Genomic DNA, 21,924 nt, shown 5'->3' with positions numbered 1-21,924 from the left:
CCTTTCCCATCTGGAGCCTAAGAGAAGTGAGGTCTGCTCAGTCAGCTCCCCAGAGCCAGAAAGCTAGTATTCTGTGGCACTGAATTCTCTCTGGTGCAAGACATTAAAATACAACACAGTTTTCAAAGATACGAATCTTAATGGGTTTTAGCTTTTCCTCCCTTGCCTATGGGATAGCCCGAGGAAAAAGCACAGACTCTGTGCAAAACTTGAATTTACAGGCTTCTCCTCGTGCTCCTGTTCTCGGGCCGTTCACTTTACCTCCCCTGATCTCAATTCCCCACAAGGAACTTTGTGGATAAAGCAGTAAAATGACTAAATGATCATTTAGAGACTGGCACCTACTCCGCACTAGAACTCCAAGCACAGTCGAGTGGGTCGTGCACTAAACAATCTGTGCATCTCCTTCAAAGATGCCCAACCCAAGGCCACTTAGCTTTGGCTCCCTTGGCTTTGGAAAGGAATTAGAGTGTGCAAAGGTATTTTGAATTTTTTCAAATCACATAAAGGGTTTTCTTTTAAAAGGGGAAACAGGCAAGTAAATCTAGTACTCCCTGTTCAAGAAGGCCAGAGGCATAGGAGAGGTTCCGAGGAGAGATCCCTTGGCTGGGACTGTGCCCCGGTTGCCTGGCAACAGAGGAGCCCCAGAGGAGGGGCTTGGAATGTTTGTCTGTTTCCAGAGCAACTCCCAGCCTCAGCAGCCGCAGGTGGAAGCTGGCGATGGCTGAGGACCCGGAGCCTGAATGTAAGTAGATGCTGAGCATTTTGTGTTTGGTGTTTGATGTTTGTTGAATGTTTGATTGCCTAGGAACCAACTTCTGTAACCCAGTGTGGAAAATGAAAACCTTTCTGGCAGTGCAACTCAGCTCCCGGGGTCACCGGGATTTAGGACTGGATTTGGGAATCAGAGCCTTTTCAGAAAATCCAGTAATAAAAGGCAGAAAACGAGGTCGGATGTGTGTGTGTGTGTGTGTGTGTATGTGTCCTCTGGGAGGAGGAGAAATAGGAGGAAATTTCTAGACATTGTTTCTGTGTTCTTTCTTTTTTAAAGACATTTAGAGACATTTCCTTTGGCACACGGCCCTTCTATAGTCCTCAATAAACAACCACACACCACAGAACATGCACACCGCTGCGTACAAAGTGCTTCCCCGTCTCTGATTTAGTTTCACACCTCTGGAGGCTGGGTTATTGTGATTTTGCAAATGGGGCAGGAGGGGCTCACCTGGGTCTGAACTCTGAAGCTCTTGCTTTCTCACCACACAGAGAGCGTGAAAGCATTGATGACTCAGATGAACTGGGGGCAGAGAGAAAACTCTGGTTGAAATATTTGTTAGTTTATATCTAGTCCAAAAAGCCTATTGCTGTGTCTTCCTTATCAGCATCTATTCAAAAGTTGGTTTGGTTTTACTTAAAGCAAATTTATTCTCTGATCATTTTGTAAAGAACCACATATTCCATGAATCCTTTCAGCTTTTTTTTTTTTCTTTTCCTGCTTGTCAGGTTGATATGGCAGGATATGCAAATCACAGTGTTTACAGTTTAAAATTCCTCAAAGTTTTTCATGGCTTACTTGGGACCCCTGGTCCTTATCACAGGATCTTGGCAGAGAGAAATGGAATCTGGATTCTCCAGGTCTAGTGAAACAAGTCTTTCTGCAAACTAAGGAAAACAAATTTTAAGTCTAGAATTACTAGCTAATTAATTTGCTGGTGACTCCAAATCCTTTTTTGGAATAGAATAAACAAAGAAAAACACAACAATTAAGTCACCTCCTCTCATTTTCCAAAGAGGGTTGGTCTAATTCATGTGATGGTGAATTTTATGTGTCAATTTATGTGGGCTACTGGGTTGTATATTTGGCCAAGCTTTCTGGATGTTCCTGTTGAGGTGTTTTTGGATGAGATGAACATTTAAATAGGAAGCCCTTGAGTAAGACAGATTCCCCTCCATAGTGTGGGTGGGTCACATCTAATCAGTTGAAGATCTTAAAAGAAAAAGACTGACCTCCCACTAGCAAGAGAAAATCCTTCAGTAGAAGGCATTTGGATGAACTTCATCTTCAGCCTGCTATCCATCTTGCAGATTTTGGACTCTCCTTTTTTTGCATAACTGTGTGAGTCAATTCCTTATAATAAACCTCTGTCCTAGACTACCTTACCTGTTTTCTTAGAAATCTGTATGCAGGTCAAGAAGCAACAGTTAGAACTGGACATGGAACAACCGACTGGTTCCAAATTGGGAAAGGTGTACGTCAAGGCTTCATATTGTCACCTTGTTTATTTAACTTACATGCAAAGTACATCATGTGAATTGCCAGGCTGGATGAATAACAAGCTGGAATCAAGATTGCTGGGAGAAATATCAACAACCTCAGATATATAGATGGTATCACTCTAATGATAGAAAGTGAAGAGGAACTAAACAGTTTCTTGATGAAGGTAAAAGAGGAGAGTGAAAAGCTGGCTTGAAACATTCAAAGAACAAAGATCATGGCATCTGGTCCTGTCACTTCATGGCAAATAGATGGGGAAAAAGTGGAAACTGTGACAAACTTTATTTTCTTGGGCTCCAAAATCACTGCAGATAGTGATTACAGCCATGAAATTAAAAGATGCTTGCTCCTTGGAAGGAAACCTATGACAAACCTAGACTGCATATTAAAAAGCAAGAGACATCATTTTGCTGACAAAGGTCTGTAGAATCAAAGTGATGGTTTTTCCATAGTCATATATGGATGTGAGAGTTGGACCATAAAGAAGAAATGATTCTTTGAATTGTTATGTTGGAGCAGACTCTTGAGAGCGCCTTGGACTGCAAGGAGATCCAACCAGTCCATCCTAAAGGAAATCAACCTTGAATATTCATTGGAAGGACTGATGCTGAAGTTGGAGCTCCAATACTTTGGCCACCTGATGCGAAAAGCCGACTGATTGGAAAAGACCCTGATGCTGGGGGGATTGAAGATAGGAGGAGAAGGGGATGACAGAGGGTGAGATGGTTGGATGGCATCACCGACTCAGTGGATAAGAGTTTGAGCAAATTGTGGGAGACACTGGAGGACTGGAAGCCTGGCGTGCTGCGGTCCGCGAGATTGCAGTGAGTTGGACACAACTGAGTGACTGAACAACAACGTGTTCATCCTTCTGGGCCCGTCTCCCTGGAGAAGCCCAACTAATGTGATGCTTTTTTAGTGCTTTCTCTATGTGTTGGTGCCGTTGATGAATTAGAACGATTATCAATTAAGATAGATCTTAATTGAAAACTTGTCTTGAAAACTTGTTTAATTAATATTTTAACATTTCTTAACTGCTTTCTTTGAAGTGCTAATCTATTTGATAGGGAAACTCTCCACGATCCCATTGCTCCAAGATCCAGCTACCCAGGAGGGACAGGCTGATTCCTTTCCTCCCCGGGCCCTGCCCCCTGCTGCCCCCTGCCCAGCACGGACCCCGGGACTGAACTCGAGGCGAGCACTCTATGGCTGCACCGTGTGAGATGTCACCGTTGACTCAGGGCCGGGAGAGCGTCAGGTGGGCCTGGCCTAACCACGTGAAGTCAGGGACGGGGCAGGGTCAGAGGTCAAGGGCATGGGAAATATGTGGAGTGCCCTTGCTGGCTCAGGGATGGAGGCCATGTGACTGGGAAGGTGGGAGGCCCCAGGACTCAGGAAAGAACCCCACCAGCAGCCACCAAGGGGGTGGGGACCTCTGTCCTACAGCTGCAAGGAGCTGGATCCCATCCCAGCAGGACGGAGCCCAGGACGGATTTCCCCAAGGCGTCCAGGAACCAGCCAGGCCCGACCCTGAAGTGTGGCTGTGATCCCAGCGTGGAGCCCGGCCCGCAGCCTGAGGTGCCACCACGGGGCGGGGGCCTCTGGACGCAGGGCTTCTCAGACCGCGCGAGTCGCTGTCACCCCGCACCCACTCGTGCCCTCAGCCCTTCCCTCCAAGGACAACACGGGGGTCGGGGACGCGGCCTGAACTCGGTTTTGGCCAGAGGAGGGGGCTCGGCTTGGGTGCCCGGAGGCCCTGCCCTGGCCCCCTTGGCTCAGGCCGAGGGAAGAGCCACAGGGCGGGTGGAAAAGCCGAATTCAGAAGTCACGCTGGCACTCGGCAGGTGTGGGGACCCGCGCTGGTCACCCCACTGCCCTCGGCCTCCCTGGAGCAGAAGGGGCCTCCTTCCAGACGGGATGGCCGTGCGGACGTGGGCAAAGCCTCGGCCTCCGGGAGCTCAGGATGGAGTCCAGATGGGCCTGGTCCGATGCCCTGCGGCGGGGCCCCTCCAGCTCCGGGGACAAGGCAGGACGCAGACAGCGGGGCGTCTGCTGGTGGACGCCCGCAGGCGTCTCCGGGCAGGCCGTGCGGCGGGTTAGCGCCGACCGGGAGGAAGCCCCTCCCGCCCCTCTGCGGTGCTGGGCGCTCACGTCCTCCCGGAAGCCCTTAGACGGTGTTCCCTGGACTGCAGTCCTTTGACGACGTTGGCAGCATTTCTGGAATTTCCCCTCCTTGCCAGGTGCTTCTTTGCCAAAAGCGATTCTATTTGGTTGTCAATTAGCCTTACTTAGTGGGATGAGTCTCCTGATTTTGCTGAAGAAATGGCTTCAGAGAGATGATGTAAGATCTCTGAGTTCACATAGTAGGAAAAGTTCTCAAAAAGTTGGCTTTTCCCATCATCTTCTGTCCTGGGCCAAACATCCAAACGGACCCTTACTTCTGGGACCCTTTGTGGAGGGAGCTGGGGTCCCCGGGTTTCACTCTGAGGGTCATTGTCTTCCTCAGGGTGGGGAAGGGTGGGGGCAAGGAAGAATAACAGCTCTATTTATTCCCTAGCATAGCTGTCTTTAGGCATCACCTTTAAGAATTATGATTAGACCTTTACAATTTCTTCCAGAGCTTTTGCTAATAGAGTAAGAATTTCCCTGTTGGAAGGAGAGGGTGAGATGAAAGGAGAGTGTAGCATGGGACACATACACACTGACGTGTAAATGGACAGCCAGTGGGAATTTGCCGAATAACTCAGGGAGCTCAAACCGGGGCTCTGGCACAACCCAGAGGGGTGTGGGATCACACCTATGGCTGATCCATGTCGATATATAGTAGAAACCAACAATATTGTAATCATCCTTCAACTAAAAATAATTTTTCTTTTTTTTTTTTAACCATGCGACAAAACCTTTATCAACATTTTGGACAGGTTCAGCTGTTACTGAAAATGGTCATTTCTAAACTTCAATTGGGGTAAATGGCTAGAGTGCAGAACAATGCCATCACTGGGCATTATGAATAGAAGACATTATGAGTAGAAGGCATTATGAATATAATGAACAGCCACCCCTCAGACGGAGGACAAGGTGCGGGGTCGACGCCTCCTGGATGCTGTAATCAGAAAGAGTGCAGCCGTCTTGCCGGCAAAGACGAGCCTCTGCTGGTCAGGGGGAATGCCTTCCTTATCCAGGATCTTGACAGGATACCACAGAATTCTGTAAAGCAATTATCCTTCGCTTAAAAAAATAAATTTATTAAAATTAAAACTAGATTCCCTGTGGGAGCCAAGTCCCCGCTTCCTCCTTCTCGGCTCTGCGGGTCCCGGCTTGCTGATGGGATTGCCCGTCACCTGCCCCCACCCCAGCCCTCCTCTGCAGCCGGGCTGGCCTGCCCTGATTCCTCTCCACGGGCTCCTGCTCTGGGAATGGTAGTCTCCAGCTCAGCAGGTGCACCGGCCCGTTTATGGCCTCAGTCGGGAACTAGAGTGGGACTTACGGGTCTTCTTGTCTTTCCTGACCAGTTTACCTGAGGTGGAAGCACTGTGAGACGCCAGGTGTTAAGACCCTGTGCAATCTGAGGACGCTGCTGAACCAGCTCCAGAAAGACCACAGAGATGACGTCTACATGTACATGTCCGGACACCTGAACCCCAACAAGCTCTACAGGCCCCCGGAGACCATCCTGTATCACTGGCCCAACGCCAACAGGCCCCGGGAGGCAAAAGTCTTCGGAGCGGAAAGGCTACCTGATGAGGTTAAGAAGATGAAAGATGCTTTGGCCCGTTTCACCATCAGCACAGCGGTGGGCCCGAGTGATGCTGAGAACACGCCACTCTTCAGGTATCTGAACCCTCCCGCACAGGCCTCCCACGCTTCGCAGGAGGACGTGAGTCCTAAGGCGGGGTTGAGAGGGGAGGCCTCTCCTGAACGGCCAAAGAGAGGGGAGCTGAGATTGCCCGACATGAAGGTTCTGAAGTACAAGGAGGTGAGGTCCAGCCGTGAGTGCGGGACGTCCCCGCCGGGCAGGGACGCGTTCCAGTACGTCAGCTCGCACTTGGCCGGCATAACGAAAGCGGACAGGTACCGGCAGTTCTTGAGCTTCCAGAAACACGTGCTGGCAAAGCAAGACCTCCTGATGAGGGGCTTCACTGGGAGCCAGGCAGCGAGGTGCCACGAGAAGAAGCTGGAGCAGGTAAGGAGGGCAGTTCTGTGATGCTGTGGGCGCCCCCGCCGGGCCCAGGAGTCTCAAGACTGTGGGCGGAGACTCACCCTCCGAGGCCACACTGACACTTCCAGGCGGAACAGGAAAGGGCTGCCAGTCGCCGAGAATGTCCCACGTGATGCAGATGATGACAGTTGTTGTTGTTTGGTCACTGAGTCCCGCCTGACTCTTTCAACCTTGGGGACTATAGCCCACCCGGCTCCTCTGTCCATGGGATTCTCCAGGCTGGAAGACTGGAGTGGGTTGCCATTTCTTTCTCCAGGGGGTCTTCCCAACTCAGGGATCAAACCCCAGTCTCCTGAATTGCAGGAGGATTCTTTAATGCTGAGCTACCAGGGAAGCCCAGATGGTAACACTTAGGGTGCAAGAAAGGCAGTTGGAAACTGGTGCCTCGGAAGTGCTTTCATAATGGAAAGCAGTGGCCGGGCACTGAAGCAAATGCCCCCGGGGCAGCAGAAGCAGCGGCGACAAGGTTTGCCTGAGTTGTTAGGAAAGAATCGAAGGGAGGCCGAGGGGAGAGTTGAGGATGCAGGTAAGTCTGTGTAGGAGTCTCTCCATCTGTAGAAGGAGGCTAGGCGTCATGGGATGGGCTACTGCAAACCAACAGTGGTACTTAGTGATGGGGGACCTGGTGTCGGAAGGCTGAAGATGCAGGAAAGAGTCAACATGTGAAATAACCAAACCTTGATGAGAGCTTTGGCTGAGAGGACTTGTGGAAAGAGAAGGACCTTGGAAACACTATGGAGGCAGAGAGGCATTCTTTATTCCCTTGACTCACAGGATGCAAGGGAATAAATGAAGTCAGGCGACCTAGAGCCTCAGCACCGAGTGGTTTGCTACCCAGCCCTGCCCGAGAACTAATGCCTGCCCAAGAAACTAATCAGAAAGGAAAATGAAGTCAGCCTGAAGCAGGGTGGTTCTCTTTTCCTCCAGGAGCTCCAGAAAATATGTGTCTGTGACCCTGAAGAGTTCAACAGACTCCAGGTCTTTGGAGAAGTCTTTGAAGATATTTGCAATAGTTCTTTGATATTTGGTGATATCTTGAAAGAAATTAAGGTAATAGACACACGCATTTCCCAGGTAACAGTTGAGAGCCAGGCATGAGTTTTTGCACACATGCGCTCAGGCCACGCCGAAATTCTGCCGTGTTTCATGGTGTCCATTCTGCACAGGAGGAGAATCATTCATGGAGAGTCAGGGGAATATATGTGCAGCCACATGAGTCATAAGTGGGCCGTGTGAGAAAAACACCCAGCTAGCTCACTTCTGAAGCCCATATTTTTCTACTAAAGCTTCCTAATTATAATGTAAACTCTTATCAACTGCACATAAATGTTCACAGAAACTTCTACAGCTATCCATATGTAATTTTAAATGCATCTTCATGGAGTTTTAAGTTTTTTTTTGTCATTTCCTGCTGAAAGTGACCATCATATCAGAGCTGAGCTGGAATCAGATTGCTTGATGGGTCTGTTATTGTCCATTCCCAAATGTAAGTAAGGCTTAAAAGCAGGATGCGGTGACCAGTCTCCATCCCTGGAGTGTTCATCTCTAGGAGGTTTGCTGTTCTTATTCAGTTGCTCAGCTGTGTCTGATTCTTTGCGACCCCATGGACTCCACGCCAGGCTTCCTGTCCTTCACCATCTCCTGGAGCTTGCTCAAACTCATGCCCATCGAGTCAGTGATGCCATCCAACCATCTCATCCTCTGTCGTCCCCTTCTCCTCCTGCCCCCAATCCCTCCCAGCATCAGGGTCTTTTCCAATGAGTGGGTTCTCCGCATCAGGTGGTCAAAGTATTGGAGTTTCAGCTTCAGCATCAGTCCATCCAATGAACACCCAGGACTGATCTCCTTCAGGATGGACTGGTTTGATCTCCTTGCAGTCCAAGGGACTCTCAAGAGTCTTCTCCCAACACCATAGTTCAAAAGCATTGATTCCTTGGCACTCAGCTTTCCCGCAGGTTAGGAAGACCCAAATCCACATCGCCCCCTCGTGGCAGGAGGTCATGTGTGCACGTGTGTCCAGGATTTTTGTGAGTCTATCCTGAGGTGATCAATAATAGTCAATACTCAACTGTGCTTTAAAAAAAGTGAGATTTTGCACATTTCTGTGTGTATGTTATTTAATATATTGCAGGAGCCTTGTTATATTTTTAAAACTAATCTGAACTGACATTCTTTAGCCTCTTTACATATGCAAAGAAAGTTACATTGTAGTGTAATCTCATAACACATTTCCAATGGATCTTTTTTCCTTTCTTTTTCTACCTTCTTTTTCTTTCTTTCTTTCTCCCTCCCTCCCACTTTCCTTTCTTCCTCATTTCCTTTCTTTCTTTCTTTTTTTTTCTTCTCTCATTTTTTTGTCTACAGGAAGAATATGAACTCTATATGCTATTACTTCTGAAGAACCATCCCACAGAACAGTATAAGGTAACAATCAGTCATGTGGGTCTTAAATAGAGCCTGTTTCTTCATATTTCCCGAGCACAGGGAAACAGCCTGAATCTCGGAAGCCCCGTTTGTGCCTGCATGATTTAGAACAGCAGGTCCTTTTAATAGGCGTGGGCCTTATGCTCGCGAGGACCGCGTAACGGACTGGCCCTCTGCTCCTGGTGGCCGGGGAGGCGCGCACGTTTCTGGATTTGGCCGCGACCTCTGGCCAGCTCTCGGTGACCTGCGCAGGCTCGTCCTCTGCGACCCGCTCTCACGCTTGCTTTCCTCAGACGTGGCTCTGCCTCTCTGCTCATTGAGGTCCCCCACCGAGGCGCCCCGCCTTGTAGGTGGCACCCAGGTCTTTCTAGAGAGTTCCAGATTACAGCGTATCCAGCCAGCGTCCCTCTGCAGGCTGACACTTCGGTGTCTGAGCAGGCAGGTTACTGACCTCTAAAGGGGGGTGTGACCTTGGATTCTCTGTGACACCTTCCAGGGCTTCTCTCTGGGCTTAGGTCACACGCGTGGCTGCTCCAGAAGGAAAATGGACTGCAGCAATGACATTATCACGCACACAGCTCAGAGAACATGCCACTGTGGCTAAGGTGACCTCTGACATTTTCAATAAAGTTTAAAAATCCTGTCTCTGGGGAAGGAGAGTGCCTCACTTTGTCTATGAAACAGGCAGACAAAGATCATGGCCTGACAAGGAGGGCAGTTCTGACTTGATCAAGAATCACATATGTGCATTGTTTTCTGTGCCTTGAGCTATTCATGCTTCAGGGAAAAAGCTTCTGCTCGGCAGGAATAAGCAGAGGCTGCAGTTGGGGGTCTGCCTTGCTCTCTGCTTTCTGAGGCTGAGTCATTACGGACCACATCTACCCACATCCCCATCAAACACCAGAATGAAAACGTCCCCAGGCCGGCGGGGCTCTAGATCCTTCTTCCTGGAGACTTGGCAGCCCGTCACGCAATGAGCCAGAGATTTTTGTTTCACCACATTTGAGAAGCGTGACTTTGTAACCATAAATGGCCATTGGGTTAATATTGTTTTTAATACATTTAGAAAAATAATCATGGTGCTGATAATAATACTCAGAAAGTATTTTAGTCAGCATTTTCTTCCCCCATACAAACCAGCAATGATATCCCCCACCATTTTTTTTAATTTCTTAGGAAAATAAAGACTCAAAATTAAAATTTTATATATACATATACCTTATCCAGACCTTCACCTGACAACTTAGCCCTTCTCCAATATTCCTCCCTCATGTCCATCCTTGCTGTTTACCTATTTTACTTAGCATTTGACCCTGGACATCTTAAACACACTATTAACAGAGAAAAGGAGACTTCTCACTTTGTTTTTTGTTTGTCTCACCCATTCTGGCCTTGCCCTGCCCAGTCTTTGCTGGCTGAGGTCCAGAGTCTGCAGAAGGGGAAGGTGAAGACAGAGGATGTCCAGCGGGCCAAGGAGGAACTGAGAGCGCTCATGACGGCTGTCAAAGCGGCCCTGGACCACAACGACAGGTGGGGAGGGCGATCGGGGTTGGTCTGTGCTGGGGTTACACTATTATTATTGGCCTCATTATTTCATTATTGGTCTCAGAGTGCAAAATGCCCCTTGGAAGGAAAGTGATGACCAACCTAGACAGCATATTAAAAAGCAGACACATCACTTTGCCAACAAAGGTCCGTCTAGTCAAGGCTATGGTTTTTCCAGTAGTCATGTATGGATGTGAGAGTTGGACTATAAAGAAAGCTGAGCGCCAAAGGTTTTGAACTGTGGTGTTGGAGAAGACTCTTCAGAGTCCCTTGGACTGCAAGGAGATCCAACCAGTCCATCCTGAAGGAGATCAGTCCTGAATATTCATTGGAAGGACTGATGTTGAAACTGAAACTCCAATACTTTGGCCACCTGATGCGAAGAGCTGACTCATTGGAAAAGTCCCTGATGCTGGGAAAGATTGAAGGTGGGAGGAGAAGGGGACGACAGAGAATGAGATGGTTGGATGGCATCACCGACTCAGTGGGCGTGGGCATGAGTCTGAGTAAACTCCAGGAGTTGGTGATGGACAGGGAGGCCTGGCGTGCTGCAGTCCATGGGATCGCAAAGAGTCAGACACGACTGAGCGACTGAACTGAACTGAGCATAAAATGGCTAGTTTCTTTTCAGCCTTACTTCTTAAAAATTCAAGTCACAAAGGAACATCAATAGACACTAAAAGACCAGCTCCTTTAACTAGTGGCTTAGGCGCTCTTGATAAGAAAGTATACTTCAGTTTATTGAACTTGACTAATTCAGTCTCATTCTATCTACATCTTCAAGTCATCTTTTTATTGTTAGAAACTAAGAGGATCAGATCTTATTTCTCAGTTTTTAAGTCTGTGATATAAGAGAGATAAGAGGAGGAGGGTATGAACAGGGTGCTAATGTATCATGATGTTTTATTACCGAACCGCAGGCTCAGAAATGAACTGGAGCAGGAGCGTGTACTGCTGGAGGCCGCGAGAGACAGGGCAGGCAAGTAACCCTGTGATTGATCTTCCGACGTGAGGTTTGCCGTGACCTCCGTGTGAGGAATCTTCAAGACTGGTTCCCTGTTCATGGCTCCTGCTGCCAGTTGTTTGAAAAGGTTTTTCAGAGAGGTTATTATCTTCCTCTGTCCCCATCAAGTTCTTTAGAAATTCAGTAAGTTTTCCTTTTTATCTGAAGTAGTTTAAAGTACTCTAAAGACACAAGGAAGTCGTTGATCTCTTGGAGAGATTCGTCTGGGTGAAGATACTCATCCCAGTTTCTGTTGCTTCGGGCGTGTTTGGTTGTGGAGTTGCTCTGTAATCAGCTCGTGTGCGTTTCATTTTCCTGTAAGATCTTCATGGGTTTTAGTGAAACTTTGAATGAATTCAGGGCCTTATGCTGAGAGAATGACCAAGATACTTGAAATAGATTTTAAGAACCTTGATGCAATGATGTAAATATGAGAATCAACTCCGCCGAGGAAGTGTTGACGAACTAAATGTGTTTATTTTAGAGAAAGTGTCTTGAAATATGTAGTGGATTTTAGAGGGGAGCTGTGAATACTTCAGGGCATCCCTGGGGGGTGGAAATAGAGGAAGTGTTGCCGTGGCCTGTGGTTTCCAGGGTAACAGCAAGGAAAATGGCCCAGTCTGGTTTTTAGACACTTTGCATCTTTATTCTTGGATCAGAGAAGTCAGCTTTTCTGGACAACAACGAGGTTCTGTCCGGGTGTGGGGCACCCTCTCTTGCAAATGGGCCTCAACCTGCGCATCTCGGCATCCCACTCCTACGGCTGTTATGTGAACCGTGTTTGTGATACTGCTGCTTGTTCATGGGAGGCAAGGACAGCGCTTCCCTCGTCGTTAAGAGGAGCCGAGAAGACGCAGGAACCAGGGCCTGGCGCAGCGGAGTCGCTCTGCCCGTGGGCTCCTCCTCACGTCATTATCGCTCATGGAGCGGGACGCACGGTTCGTGGGAAATTAATGATGTTTTGTGAATATTTACGCACTCAATGAACTAATAAAAATGATCTCAAAATTGGGTACACCACTCACAGCTTGATTAATTAACCCACATAGGTTCAGTGAATGTCTCTCTCACTGACCTTTATGGGTCACCCTGTGGCTCAGTCAAGCGCCGCTCCCACTCCAGGCTTGTTACGCCCTAACTCATATGGAATCGCATTTTCATCTCATCATCTCTGAGGATGTTCTCACAAGTCTCATGGTCTTGAGTGCTTCGGCAAACTTGGCCTCAAAGGTTCTGACCCCAGAGGATTTCGTTTTCCTTCCTCTGGTTCTTGCCCTCCCGTGAGCCAGGCCTGTGTGGTTTGCCTGATGGGCATCTTTCAAGGGTTTCTTGTGGCCTGAGTTTCCAGGCAGCCTGGTCTTGTGATTCTTCCAGAGCTCAGAGGTTGGTGGATTCCTTCTCTATTTGCAGTCCTGCTCACTCTTTTTTAATGTTTTTAAAAACTGTATTGAAATATAGTTGATTATATATATATATAGTCTTACTGGGTAGCTCAGTGGTAAAGAATCCACCTGCAATGCAGGAGATGCAGCTTTGACCCTTGGGATGGGAAGATCCCCTGGAGGAGGGCATGGCAACCCGCTCCAGTATTCTTGCCTGGAGAACCCCATGGACAGAGGAGCCTGGTGGGCTACAGTCCATGGGGTTGCAAAGTGTCGGACACGGCTGAAATGACTTAGCGCACACGCATGCGATATTCTCTTGTATGCACGGCATCTTCTTCATCTGTGTTGATGCACACAGGTTGCCCATGTCTTCTGTTGTGAACGGTGCTGCCAGGGACGCGTGTTGGTTCCTCTCCAGACAGGTCGCAAGATGAGACTGGAACACCCTGGTCTTCTGTCTCTTGCTGTTTCTTAAAACTGGCCACCATTTTTAAAAATTTAATACTTTATTGCTAAACGCTAACAGAATAACATGACAGATGCTCATAAAAATCATAAGCAAAAAGAAGCTGCCGATTTTCTAGGCCCGTAGTAATCTTTTCTTAATATTTGATCCTAGCTGTTTCTGACACGCGTTCAAACAGTTTTAAAGAAACCCGGTATCCTGCGTGCATCCTCTTGTTTTCTCTTTCTGAAGATTTCTCATTCCTGAGCCTTCTCCAGCCAAACACCTTTTCTGTGGACTTCCTGTTTTTGATAACATAGTTTTCCTCTTTAGTTAGAAAAGCAAGGAACAGCTGGGTCACTTGAGTGGCTTTATATGCCCTTTGTCTTCTTTGCTGCCAGTTACTTATTTTGGGTAAAAGCTTGGATCGAGATGGGAATCAAAGACATTTTCGTTGGATCTCAGAACTCACGTAAGAAGCTTAAGTACGACTATCTCTGCTCCGGCAAGTTTGCTTGTCCTGTATCTGCTTAACGAATTCACCCAAATTTCAAAACTCATCTTCACACTTTTCCCTGCTTCCAAATTTGGCAGGTTTCACTGGCGGCAGTGACGGTATGTATCAGTAGGTAAGATCACTCTTGCTAATGGCATTTTTCCATTTAAAAAAAAGCAGCTGTTCTTTCTCAAAGAATTAAGTCTTCCCACTCATCAGAACCTGTGCTGCTGAGAACAGAGCATCCTTACCCCTGAGTTATTTTCTGAATCCATCTCTCCGCTCCTTAAATACCGATCTTTGTTGGAGCTCAGCATGTTTTTGGTTCAATGCACACGTCTTTGATTCTAGATCTCTTTCCTGCTAAAACAGCTTTTTCAGGCTTATGATCTGAATACGCCACTGCCTACGGCACATGGCACCTGAGTGTCAACTCAGCAAGTCCAAGGTTAAGCTTTCCTGCCCCTGAATTTACCTGTCCTCGGAAGTTTCAATGAACGCTATCTCCAGACACACGGAGCTTAAGTCGGGCTACCAGCGGCAGTGTCTTCACCCTCTGCCCCTCAGCCACAGCACGGCTGGCAGTCAGCGGCCAGGCTGGCTTCAGACCTGTTCAGCCAACTTTGACTGGCTCTTTCCCGTGGGCTAGAAGACCTTTTCCGATCTGCCGCCTGCTCCTTGCCAGTGTGATGACTTCCGGTTTCTCCCCTGGGCCTCAGTGCCCCCAACGTACCGTGTAAAGTCCCTTTCCCGGAAGGTGTCAGCTCCTTCCCTCTGCCTGCTCCCCACGCCCTCCCGCTCACCGGACTCCTGTCCGTCCTCCTGGTCTCTCCTTCATCCCACGTCCGCAGCACAGTCATCCTCGCGCCTCCCCCATGCTGTGCTAGGCTCTCAGTAAAGACTCGTCAAGTACATAAATGAATTAAAGGAGGGACGCCCCATTCTTGGGTCCCATCATTTTTTTCCCTTTTATTTCAGTTGCTATCCTTGCCTTTACTGTTTATATTTTTAATAAGAAAAGATAGAAATATATATATTTGTATACACTGAGGCAGTGGAACATATATACTTAATTTGGCTTTCATAATCTTTATTGACGGGCTTGAAGTTTGAATTACATTATATTTTATAACTATATACAACATACATAATACTGTTAATACATAATGACACTAATGAGAATTAAGGCATTAAACACAGAATATGTTGCTTTTAAAAAATATTCCAGAATCACCTGAGAGAAAGTTCGTGAAGGAGGAGAACCTTACTCTTCTTGAGAAGGTTGGAAAAAAGAGGTGTGAAGTACTTCATAAATGGGATGAGATTCAAGCTCTTGAGAGAGTAATGAAAACAACCTTTGTTCATACTGGGATTTTGCAAATCACCGAAAGCAAGATCAAAAGCTTAGAGGTACGCAAACCGTTTATTTCAGCGTCTGCATTGTCATCTTGCTGGAAGACCTTGGCAAACAGACCCAGCGATCTGACTGTCCATGGAGGCAAAATATAACATTTGGTCCAAACATATTTTCATTTCAACCACTTTGCAGCAAATGGTTAGAATAATTTAGAGATGTAGCTAAACTAGGTCTTCCCAGGTGGCACTAGCCTTAAAGAACCCGCCTGCCAGTGCGGGAGACGTAAGAGACACAGGTTTGATCCTTGGGTCCACAAGATCCCCTGGAAGAAGGCATGGCAACCCCCTCCAGTATTCTTGCTTGGAGAATCCCATGGACAGAGGAGCCTGGCGGGCTACAGTCCATGGGGTCGCAAAGACTCAGACACGACTGAGCAACTTAGCCTGTATGTATGCATACCTAAAACAACAAAAGGGAAGGTGATGAAAATTCTGTAGAGCTCTATTAAGGGCCAGACTGAATCTCTTTCAGCCCAACTGACATCTCTTAGAAATTAGCCATTTTATATGGAAAATGCTTGTCGTAAAGATAATGACCGGCATCGTTTAGTGTCCAATATTTTCTGTGTAGTTTAATCTGAAGCCTAGAGAGGCTAAGTGACCCACCTAACATGACACAAGACAGAGGTGGCAAAGCTGGGATTCAGCTTAATTCTTCTGGGCCCCAAGGTCCTTATAATTTCTATTGAGCCACGTCGACCCCATGATTAGATGTACAATTAGTGGCACATTATGCTGGAAGATAGGATTAGTTACTGCCATTGAGGACCTACTGTATTAGACTTGAACAGCTGTTGCTAACCATTTTCTTGATAAACAATAAAATTATGATCTTGATATGATATGATCTTGACACACATAAATTATGATCTAATGTTTTGAAATGCTATTTTTCAACCTATTTGAAAAGTAGGTTATAACCTATTTTTAATTGTGCAAAATCTTACTCAATATAACTTCTACTTATAGAGTTTGTAAGTCATGTGTGATTATCCTTTTTTCTCCTGGTTATAGAGTTACATATATTTTCCCAACCTTACTTTATTTTTAAACCCTAATTATAGGAAGGTGGTGGTGGTCCAAACTTTCTTTGGATTCTCTTGTCTCTCTTTTAAAATAATCTGGTCAGATATCTTTCTGTGTTTTCACTTAGAGTCTGCCCACATTTTAAAAACTTAATAATGTCCTAAAAAGAAACACTATTTTATAATTGAATATTTAAACAGTGAAAGCCAGTTACAACTTTATGTATTCTGAGCATGCTATAATGCAAAATCATGTAAACTTTGCTTTCAAAATTGAAACCTCCTTTAAATCTGGGAAATAGAAGATTCTATATAATGATTCCATATCAACAATTTATATTACTTTAAATATTTGTTATTTATATTTGGCTCCTTAATTTAAATACTGGAGGATATAATAGAACTGCATTTATTATCATATTAAATAACTGATTTCTGGTCTGGATTTGAAATGTTATTTCTAACCAGAAGAAAAAATAACTAAATGTATCACAGGTTTACAATGCACAGATATTGCTGTAAATAGTACAAAAATACTATTTCATTTAATTCCAAACAACCCAAAAAGATAGATGTTTTTATTAGCCCCCTTTTTCATACGGGGAAACCAAGGCATACATATGCTCAGTAACTTGATCAAGCTCACAGTGAGCAAGTGGTCGAATTAGGATGTAAAGTCAGCCTAATTCCCTAACTGTATATTACCCAGCCTCACGATATGCTGATAATCATGAATGATTTCCATTATGGTGTATCTCTGGAAGAGTACACCTTTTCATCCCTTCCTCATCATCATTTTGTTCGCAATTATCTTGAATATTCTCATTTACAGTATTAACTAATTTTTCAGTAGTAAATACTCTTAGTTTTTCTATTGTGCTTCTAATGAATTTATAGATTCGTTTGGGGAGAAACAACAGCTTTACAATATTAAAACCATCTAGGATCATTTTATATTTATTTTAATGCATTGGTCTTAAAGATTTTTTGTCACTTTTGATTTGTGACTTTTTGGTATCTGTTACTATTGTGAATAGAAACTCAAAAAAATTTTTTTCTTAACTTTACAGTTTATAATCAGTGATGCCTATATATACATGACTTATTGATATTTGTATTTTTATATTGTATCCATCCATCTTAAAAAATTCCATTATTAGTTCCAAAAATATGTGGAATGTGACTACTCTGGAACTTCCCTAATGTTCTCTGGCTTTTGCAACATCAGCCTCCACCTCCTCTGCTTTCTGACCCAGAGGGCCAGGATTATTCTCTCTTACTGCACAGCCTCCAAGTCGTGCTTTGTCTATCCATTGTTTTTAAGTGGTGTGCTATTGAATACTTTTGAAACTAAAATAATAGCATTCACAGAATACTTTTTGTTCTACAAATGGTGAAAAATACTTAACAAATATTGTTAACCACTTGTCTTTCTTTTAAAACCATTTTTCCTTTAGACCGAAACTATAAAGTTGGATACAGCAAATAAAATTTTAATGAAGAAAATTCAAGTAAGTTTTTAGAGTCTGCTTTTCAATAGAAATATTTCTGCTAGTGCCTTCTTGTGCTGTGTGATCAATCAAATATGGAAGTGTCTGCATAATCTTTCTAAACGATGATGTTCTATAACGGCAGGACTATCTCGCTATGCTGACATTAGCTTAAAACTGGACAGGTGCAAGCTAATATAGTAATGAAAATGTTCTTCTTTTGATAGTTGAATGTGCCCGTCAGAGCTGACCATTTCTCTAACCCTTCCGCTCATAACAGTGAATTATCACGGGTTTATGAATGCATGGCTCCCTCAATGAGTCCTCACAATAGTCCTCCAAAACGCATGGTAACAACTTGCTGCTTAATAGGTTGCAGTGCAACCTTGATCACCTACGGGTACCTCTCTGCCTTATATTTGGTATGAATTAGCATGCTATGCCTGATTCTAGACATGGTAATGTACTGGGATGCAATTGGCAACATTACTGATGTTACCCACGACCAGTACCATGCCGCTGTATGTGACCGTGTGATTTTTAATTCTCGGTAGTTTATTGTGAACTACGTGAAGCAGATCATGGGGAAGAACAAGCTGAGAGAGGGGGAGCAGCAGTGAGTATGGAAGCTCGGATGGAGCAGCTGCCATAACCTGACGCTGGTGCCGTTAAAACCATCCATTTACAAGTGGATGACCTGGACAGTGCTCTGAAGTCTTTGGGTTCCTGAGTGTTAACTTCACGAATATTATATACGCTACATCTTTTCCTTTGCTTAAGAATGCTTGGTCCAAGGTTTAAATCTCCATCGTATGTATTATTTAGCAATATAGAAATACATTTTTGGGGGGAAAAAACTGAAGAATTGAAGGTGATTCCTCAAGGAGAAGGATCAGGAAAGTGGGGAGGTGTGTGGCTGTGGGTAGCTTTTTTCCCCCTCAAATTGCTTGCCTTTAGTGATACTAAATACATGATAAATTTTCATGTATCTGGTAGTGATACATGAAAAAACTGATGCATGTATTATTCTGAAAGATTTAATTTAAAAATCAAATGCTGACTATTCTCTTACACAAGTTTAGATTTTACTGAGTTAACTTTCTTTGAGTTGGTACGTTCAACCCTCAGGATTTGAGAAGGCTGGGAAAACCACTGATAGCTTAAATATGGAAAAAGCTTATCGCACCAAGTAAACTGACATTTAGTTGGTGGTGGTACAGGTTCAATGGAACCAAGGAGCCGGGGCTCTTTCCCTTCCCTGCTGCCCTTGGATGGTCTTCCTCCTCAGGGCGGCCGTGTGGCTGTCTTTAAGCACTGGGTCCATGTCCCAGGGGGCGGAAGGGGGAGACCGCAGGACACGTGGCATCCCATGGTGAGGCTGTCCTGTTGGATTTAGGCAGGAAAGCCCGCCCCAGGGACTTCCACTGTATCTCATTGGTTACCACGGCAACCCTTAGCTGCAAAAGAGTCAGAAAATGGACCATCAGACTTGCCAGCTTACATGTTAGAGAAAGGAGAGAAGGTGTAGGCTGGGTGCTGGTTGAACCATGCAGGGAGATCCAGGTTCTGTGAGGCCATGTATTACGTCGGGTGTCCTCAATGGAAAAGAACACGAAAATGCAAACACAAAAATTGGAAGAGTCCTCCAGAGCCTTGTTAATGGGAATGAACTTACCTGATATGGCTCAGACGGTAACGGATCCACCTGCGATGAGGGAGACCTGGATTTGATCCCTGGGTTGGGAAGGTCCTGTGGAGGAGGGCAGGGCAACCCACTCCAATATTCTTGCCTGGAGGATCCCCATGGACAGAGGAGCCTGGAGGGCTACAGTCCACGGGGTCGCAAAGAGTGGGACACGACTGAGAGGCTAAGCACAGCGCACAAACATCATTAACGCAAGGGCTTCTGGGTGGCTCAGCTGGTAGACTCCGCCCACAGTGCAGGAGACCCCGGTTCGATTCCTGGGCCGGGAAGATCCCCTGGAGAAGGGATAGGCTACCCGCTCCAGTGTTCTTGGGTTTCCCTGGTGGCTCAGATGGTAAAGAATCCGCCTGCAGTGCGGGAGACCTGGGTTCAATCTCTGGGTTGGGAAGATCCCCTGGAGAAGGGAAAGGCTACCCACTCCAGTATTCTGGCCTGGAGAATCCCATGGATAGAGGAGCCTGGTGGGCTACAGTCCACTGGGTCACGAAGAGTCGGGACATGACTGATCAGCTAAGCGCAGCAGCATCATTAAGGTAAACCCACCTCTGCGGCACTAACTACTTGTCCTGGAAAGTGTTGCAGAGGCCCGTGACCACATGCAGAGAAGCTTTGCCACAGCCAAGGCTGAACATCTACGGCAAATACCCTTTAAAATGGAAGAGGAGGGTTGCAGCTCTTACTATGAGTGTTTGAGTAAATGTGTTTTAATAGATGTTTATTTTGAAATTTTCTTTTATGATTCATGTCCTTTTTCTCTAACCAGTTGTACTCATCTGTTTTATATTTTAAGGAACCTTTGGGCATATATTAAAGAATTTGCAAAATTGAAAGAGACAGATATCTCTTAAGTGACGGGAAGAATGGCCTATGAAAGTTCACAGCCACCATGTACAAGCAATGTGGATGTTTCTGGAGGTGTACATTAAAGAAGATACATTTCACTTTGTCAGTTTTAATCTCCAATAATGGGAATGTGGTCTTTGTATTCTTCTCAAGATATTGAATTAAATGCATGCATTCATATGATTCATTTTACTTTGTATACATGTTCATAACAATAGTAGTTCTGTTTTCATTCAATAACTTCAGGAAAAAAATACTTTCAATTATTTGATAGGAATAGGAAATTCAGTACTGCTACAACATAGATTAAACTTATTTCTTACTTGCCAATGCAGGTTTAAGTATAAACATTTAACAAAATGCAGTAGTTGTGTAATAAATCTCCATTTAATTAAATCGTCTTTACCGATTGTGAATGGTACAGTGTTTCACCAGTGTTACAAAACGGGCCTGGTTCTTCACACTGCACCTCTCACCTGGTTTTGACCCTCATGACAACTGCGAGAGTTGGAATTTGTTTTCATCCTTGCTTTGCCTGTAATATGGTCTGAGCACGTAGAGTCAATGCAAGTCCAGTTTCTTTGTTCTTGGGCTGTTGTGAAGGTCAAAGATAAGTGATGAGTAGAAACACGAAGGTTTTAATCTTAACTCAGAGGTATCGGGTGACATAGCTTTGTTTACATAAACCTTTAATGTCTAAGTCCCACATGTTAGGCTAGAGGAAGCACAGAGGTTGCCCCAAGTTCAAGGTCTCTAGCAGCCAGGTGATGCCAGGAGGGTCCATCAGAGATGCTTCGGGAATGCTGAGCTTTGAGAGAGAACGAGACTCAGAGAGAAGCTGGGCTCCTAACACGGAGGATACACTCGGCGCATGTTCCAGGCGCGGGAGGGGCCGGTGAATCCACTGTTTTCTGAAAGCGGCCACTGGGCCCAGGAGCGGATGGCGGGGTAGCGCCGGGGTGAGCCAGGTGTGCTGGTGATCGTGAATAGAGACAATGGTCACACTCTGCTTTCCACACACGGAAACCACGGTCCCCAGGCCCCTCTCGCCTACAGGTCACCCAGCAGTAGCGCTCCAAGTTCCTGCGCGTGGCTATAGAAAGAGCACCTCAGCCTGTCACAGGCCCACGTGTTCCTGGGAGCAGGAGGAGGCGTCTCACACGTGTCCCTGAGCGGGTTTCCTCCTGGCGGGCGCTTTGCCGGGCGCGTGGCTCCCGAGCGCTCCCGTCCTCCGCGGCCCGCCGGCCGCAGTCCTCAGGAACGTGTGTGCGCGTGGCCGGGGGCAGCTGGGGGGCGCATCTCCACAGCACTTCATGCCCTGTGCCGCAGAAGCGTCCACACTGGGTGGCTTCCGTGGTTTCACCATGCGAAGTGGTAAAACCTTGCAGGCAGAACGTGCTCACTATTTATACTTCCGTGAAAGGCAATATTCTAGACCGCTGTCTGCACATGGGTCTACCTTGCATGTTGGAAGTGACCAGAATCTTGGTTTTGTCTGGGTAGTTTTAGACCTTTATCTTGACTATAAATATTTATAAGGTACATGCTATCATCCCAAGAAAATTTGTCTCCCAAAGATACTCATGACACTAACTCAAGGGATGGCCGTCTGGAGTCTTTCTTTGTTTCTTGTGTTTGATGCATATGCACGTC

General features: G+C 46.0%; 1 protein-coding gene across 4 annotated transcripts; it reads left to right on the top strand.

Annotated features, from left to right (window-relative positions):
- The first annotated feature begins 678 nt into the window (after positions 1–678).
- C26H6orf118 (chromosome 26 C6orf118 homolog) lies at positions 679–20,450 on the top strand. 4 transcript variants are annotated; one of them, XM_043888306.1, is made up of 10 exons: positions 679–745; positions 5,788–6,458; positions 7,422–7,544; positions 8,859–8,918; positions 10,324–10,448; positions 11,384–11,442; positions 15,021–15,202; positions 17,691–17,744; positions 18,278–18,339; positions 20,219–20,450. In XM_043888306.1, the coding sequence occupies exons 1-10, from the start codon at positions 721–723 to the stop codon at positions 20,274–20,276; spliced, it is 1,419 nt and encodes a 472-aa protein (XP_043744241.1). In that variant the 5' UTR covers positions 679–720; the 3' UTR covers positions 20,277–20,450. The 4 variants fall into 4 exon arrangements, with proteins under 4 accessions (XP_043744241.1, XP_043744244.1, XP_043744242.1 ...); XM_043888309.1 differs by lacking the exon at positions 7,422–7,544 and having other exon boundaries at positions 680–745; XM_043888307.1 differs by lacking the exon at positions 8,859–8,918 and having other exon boundaries at positions 680–745.
- Positions 20,451–21,924: the final 1,474 nt, after the last annotated feature.

The sequence above is a fragment of the Cervus elaphus genome, chromosome 26, assembly GCF_910594005.1.
Source record: "Cervus elaphus chromosome 26, mCerEla1.1, whole genome shotgun sequence".
NCBI lineage: Eukaryota > Metazoa > Chordata > Mammalia > Artiodactyla > Cervidae > Cervus > Cervus elaphus.
The sequence above is the reverse complement of the archived record's forward strand: the minus strand, read 5'-3'. Positions and strand labels throughout refer to the sequence as shown.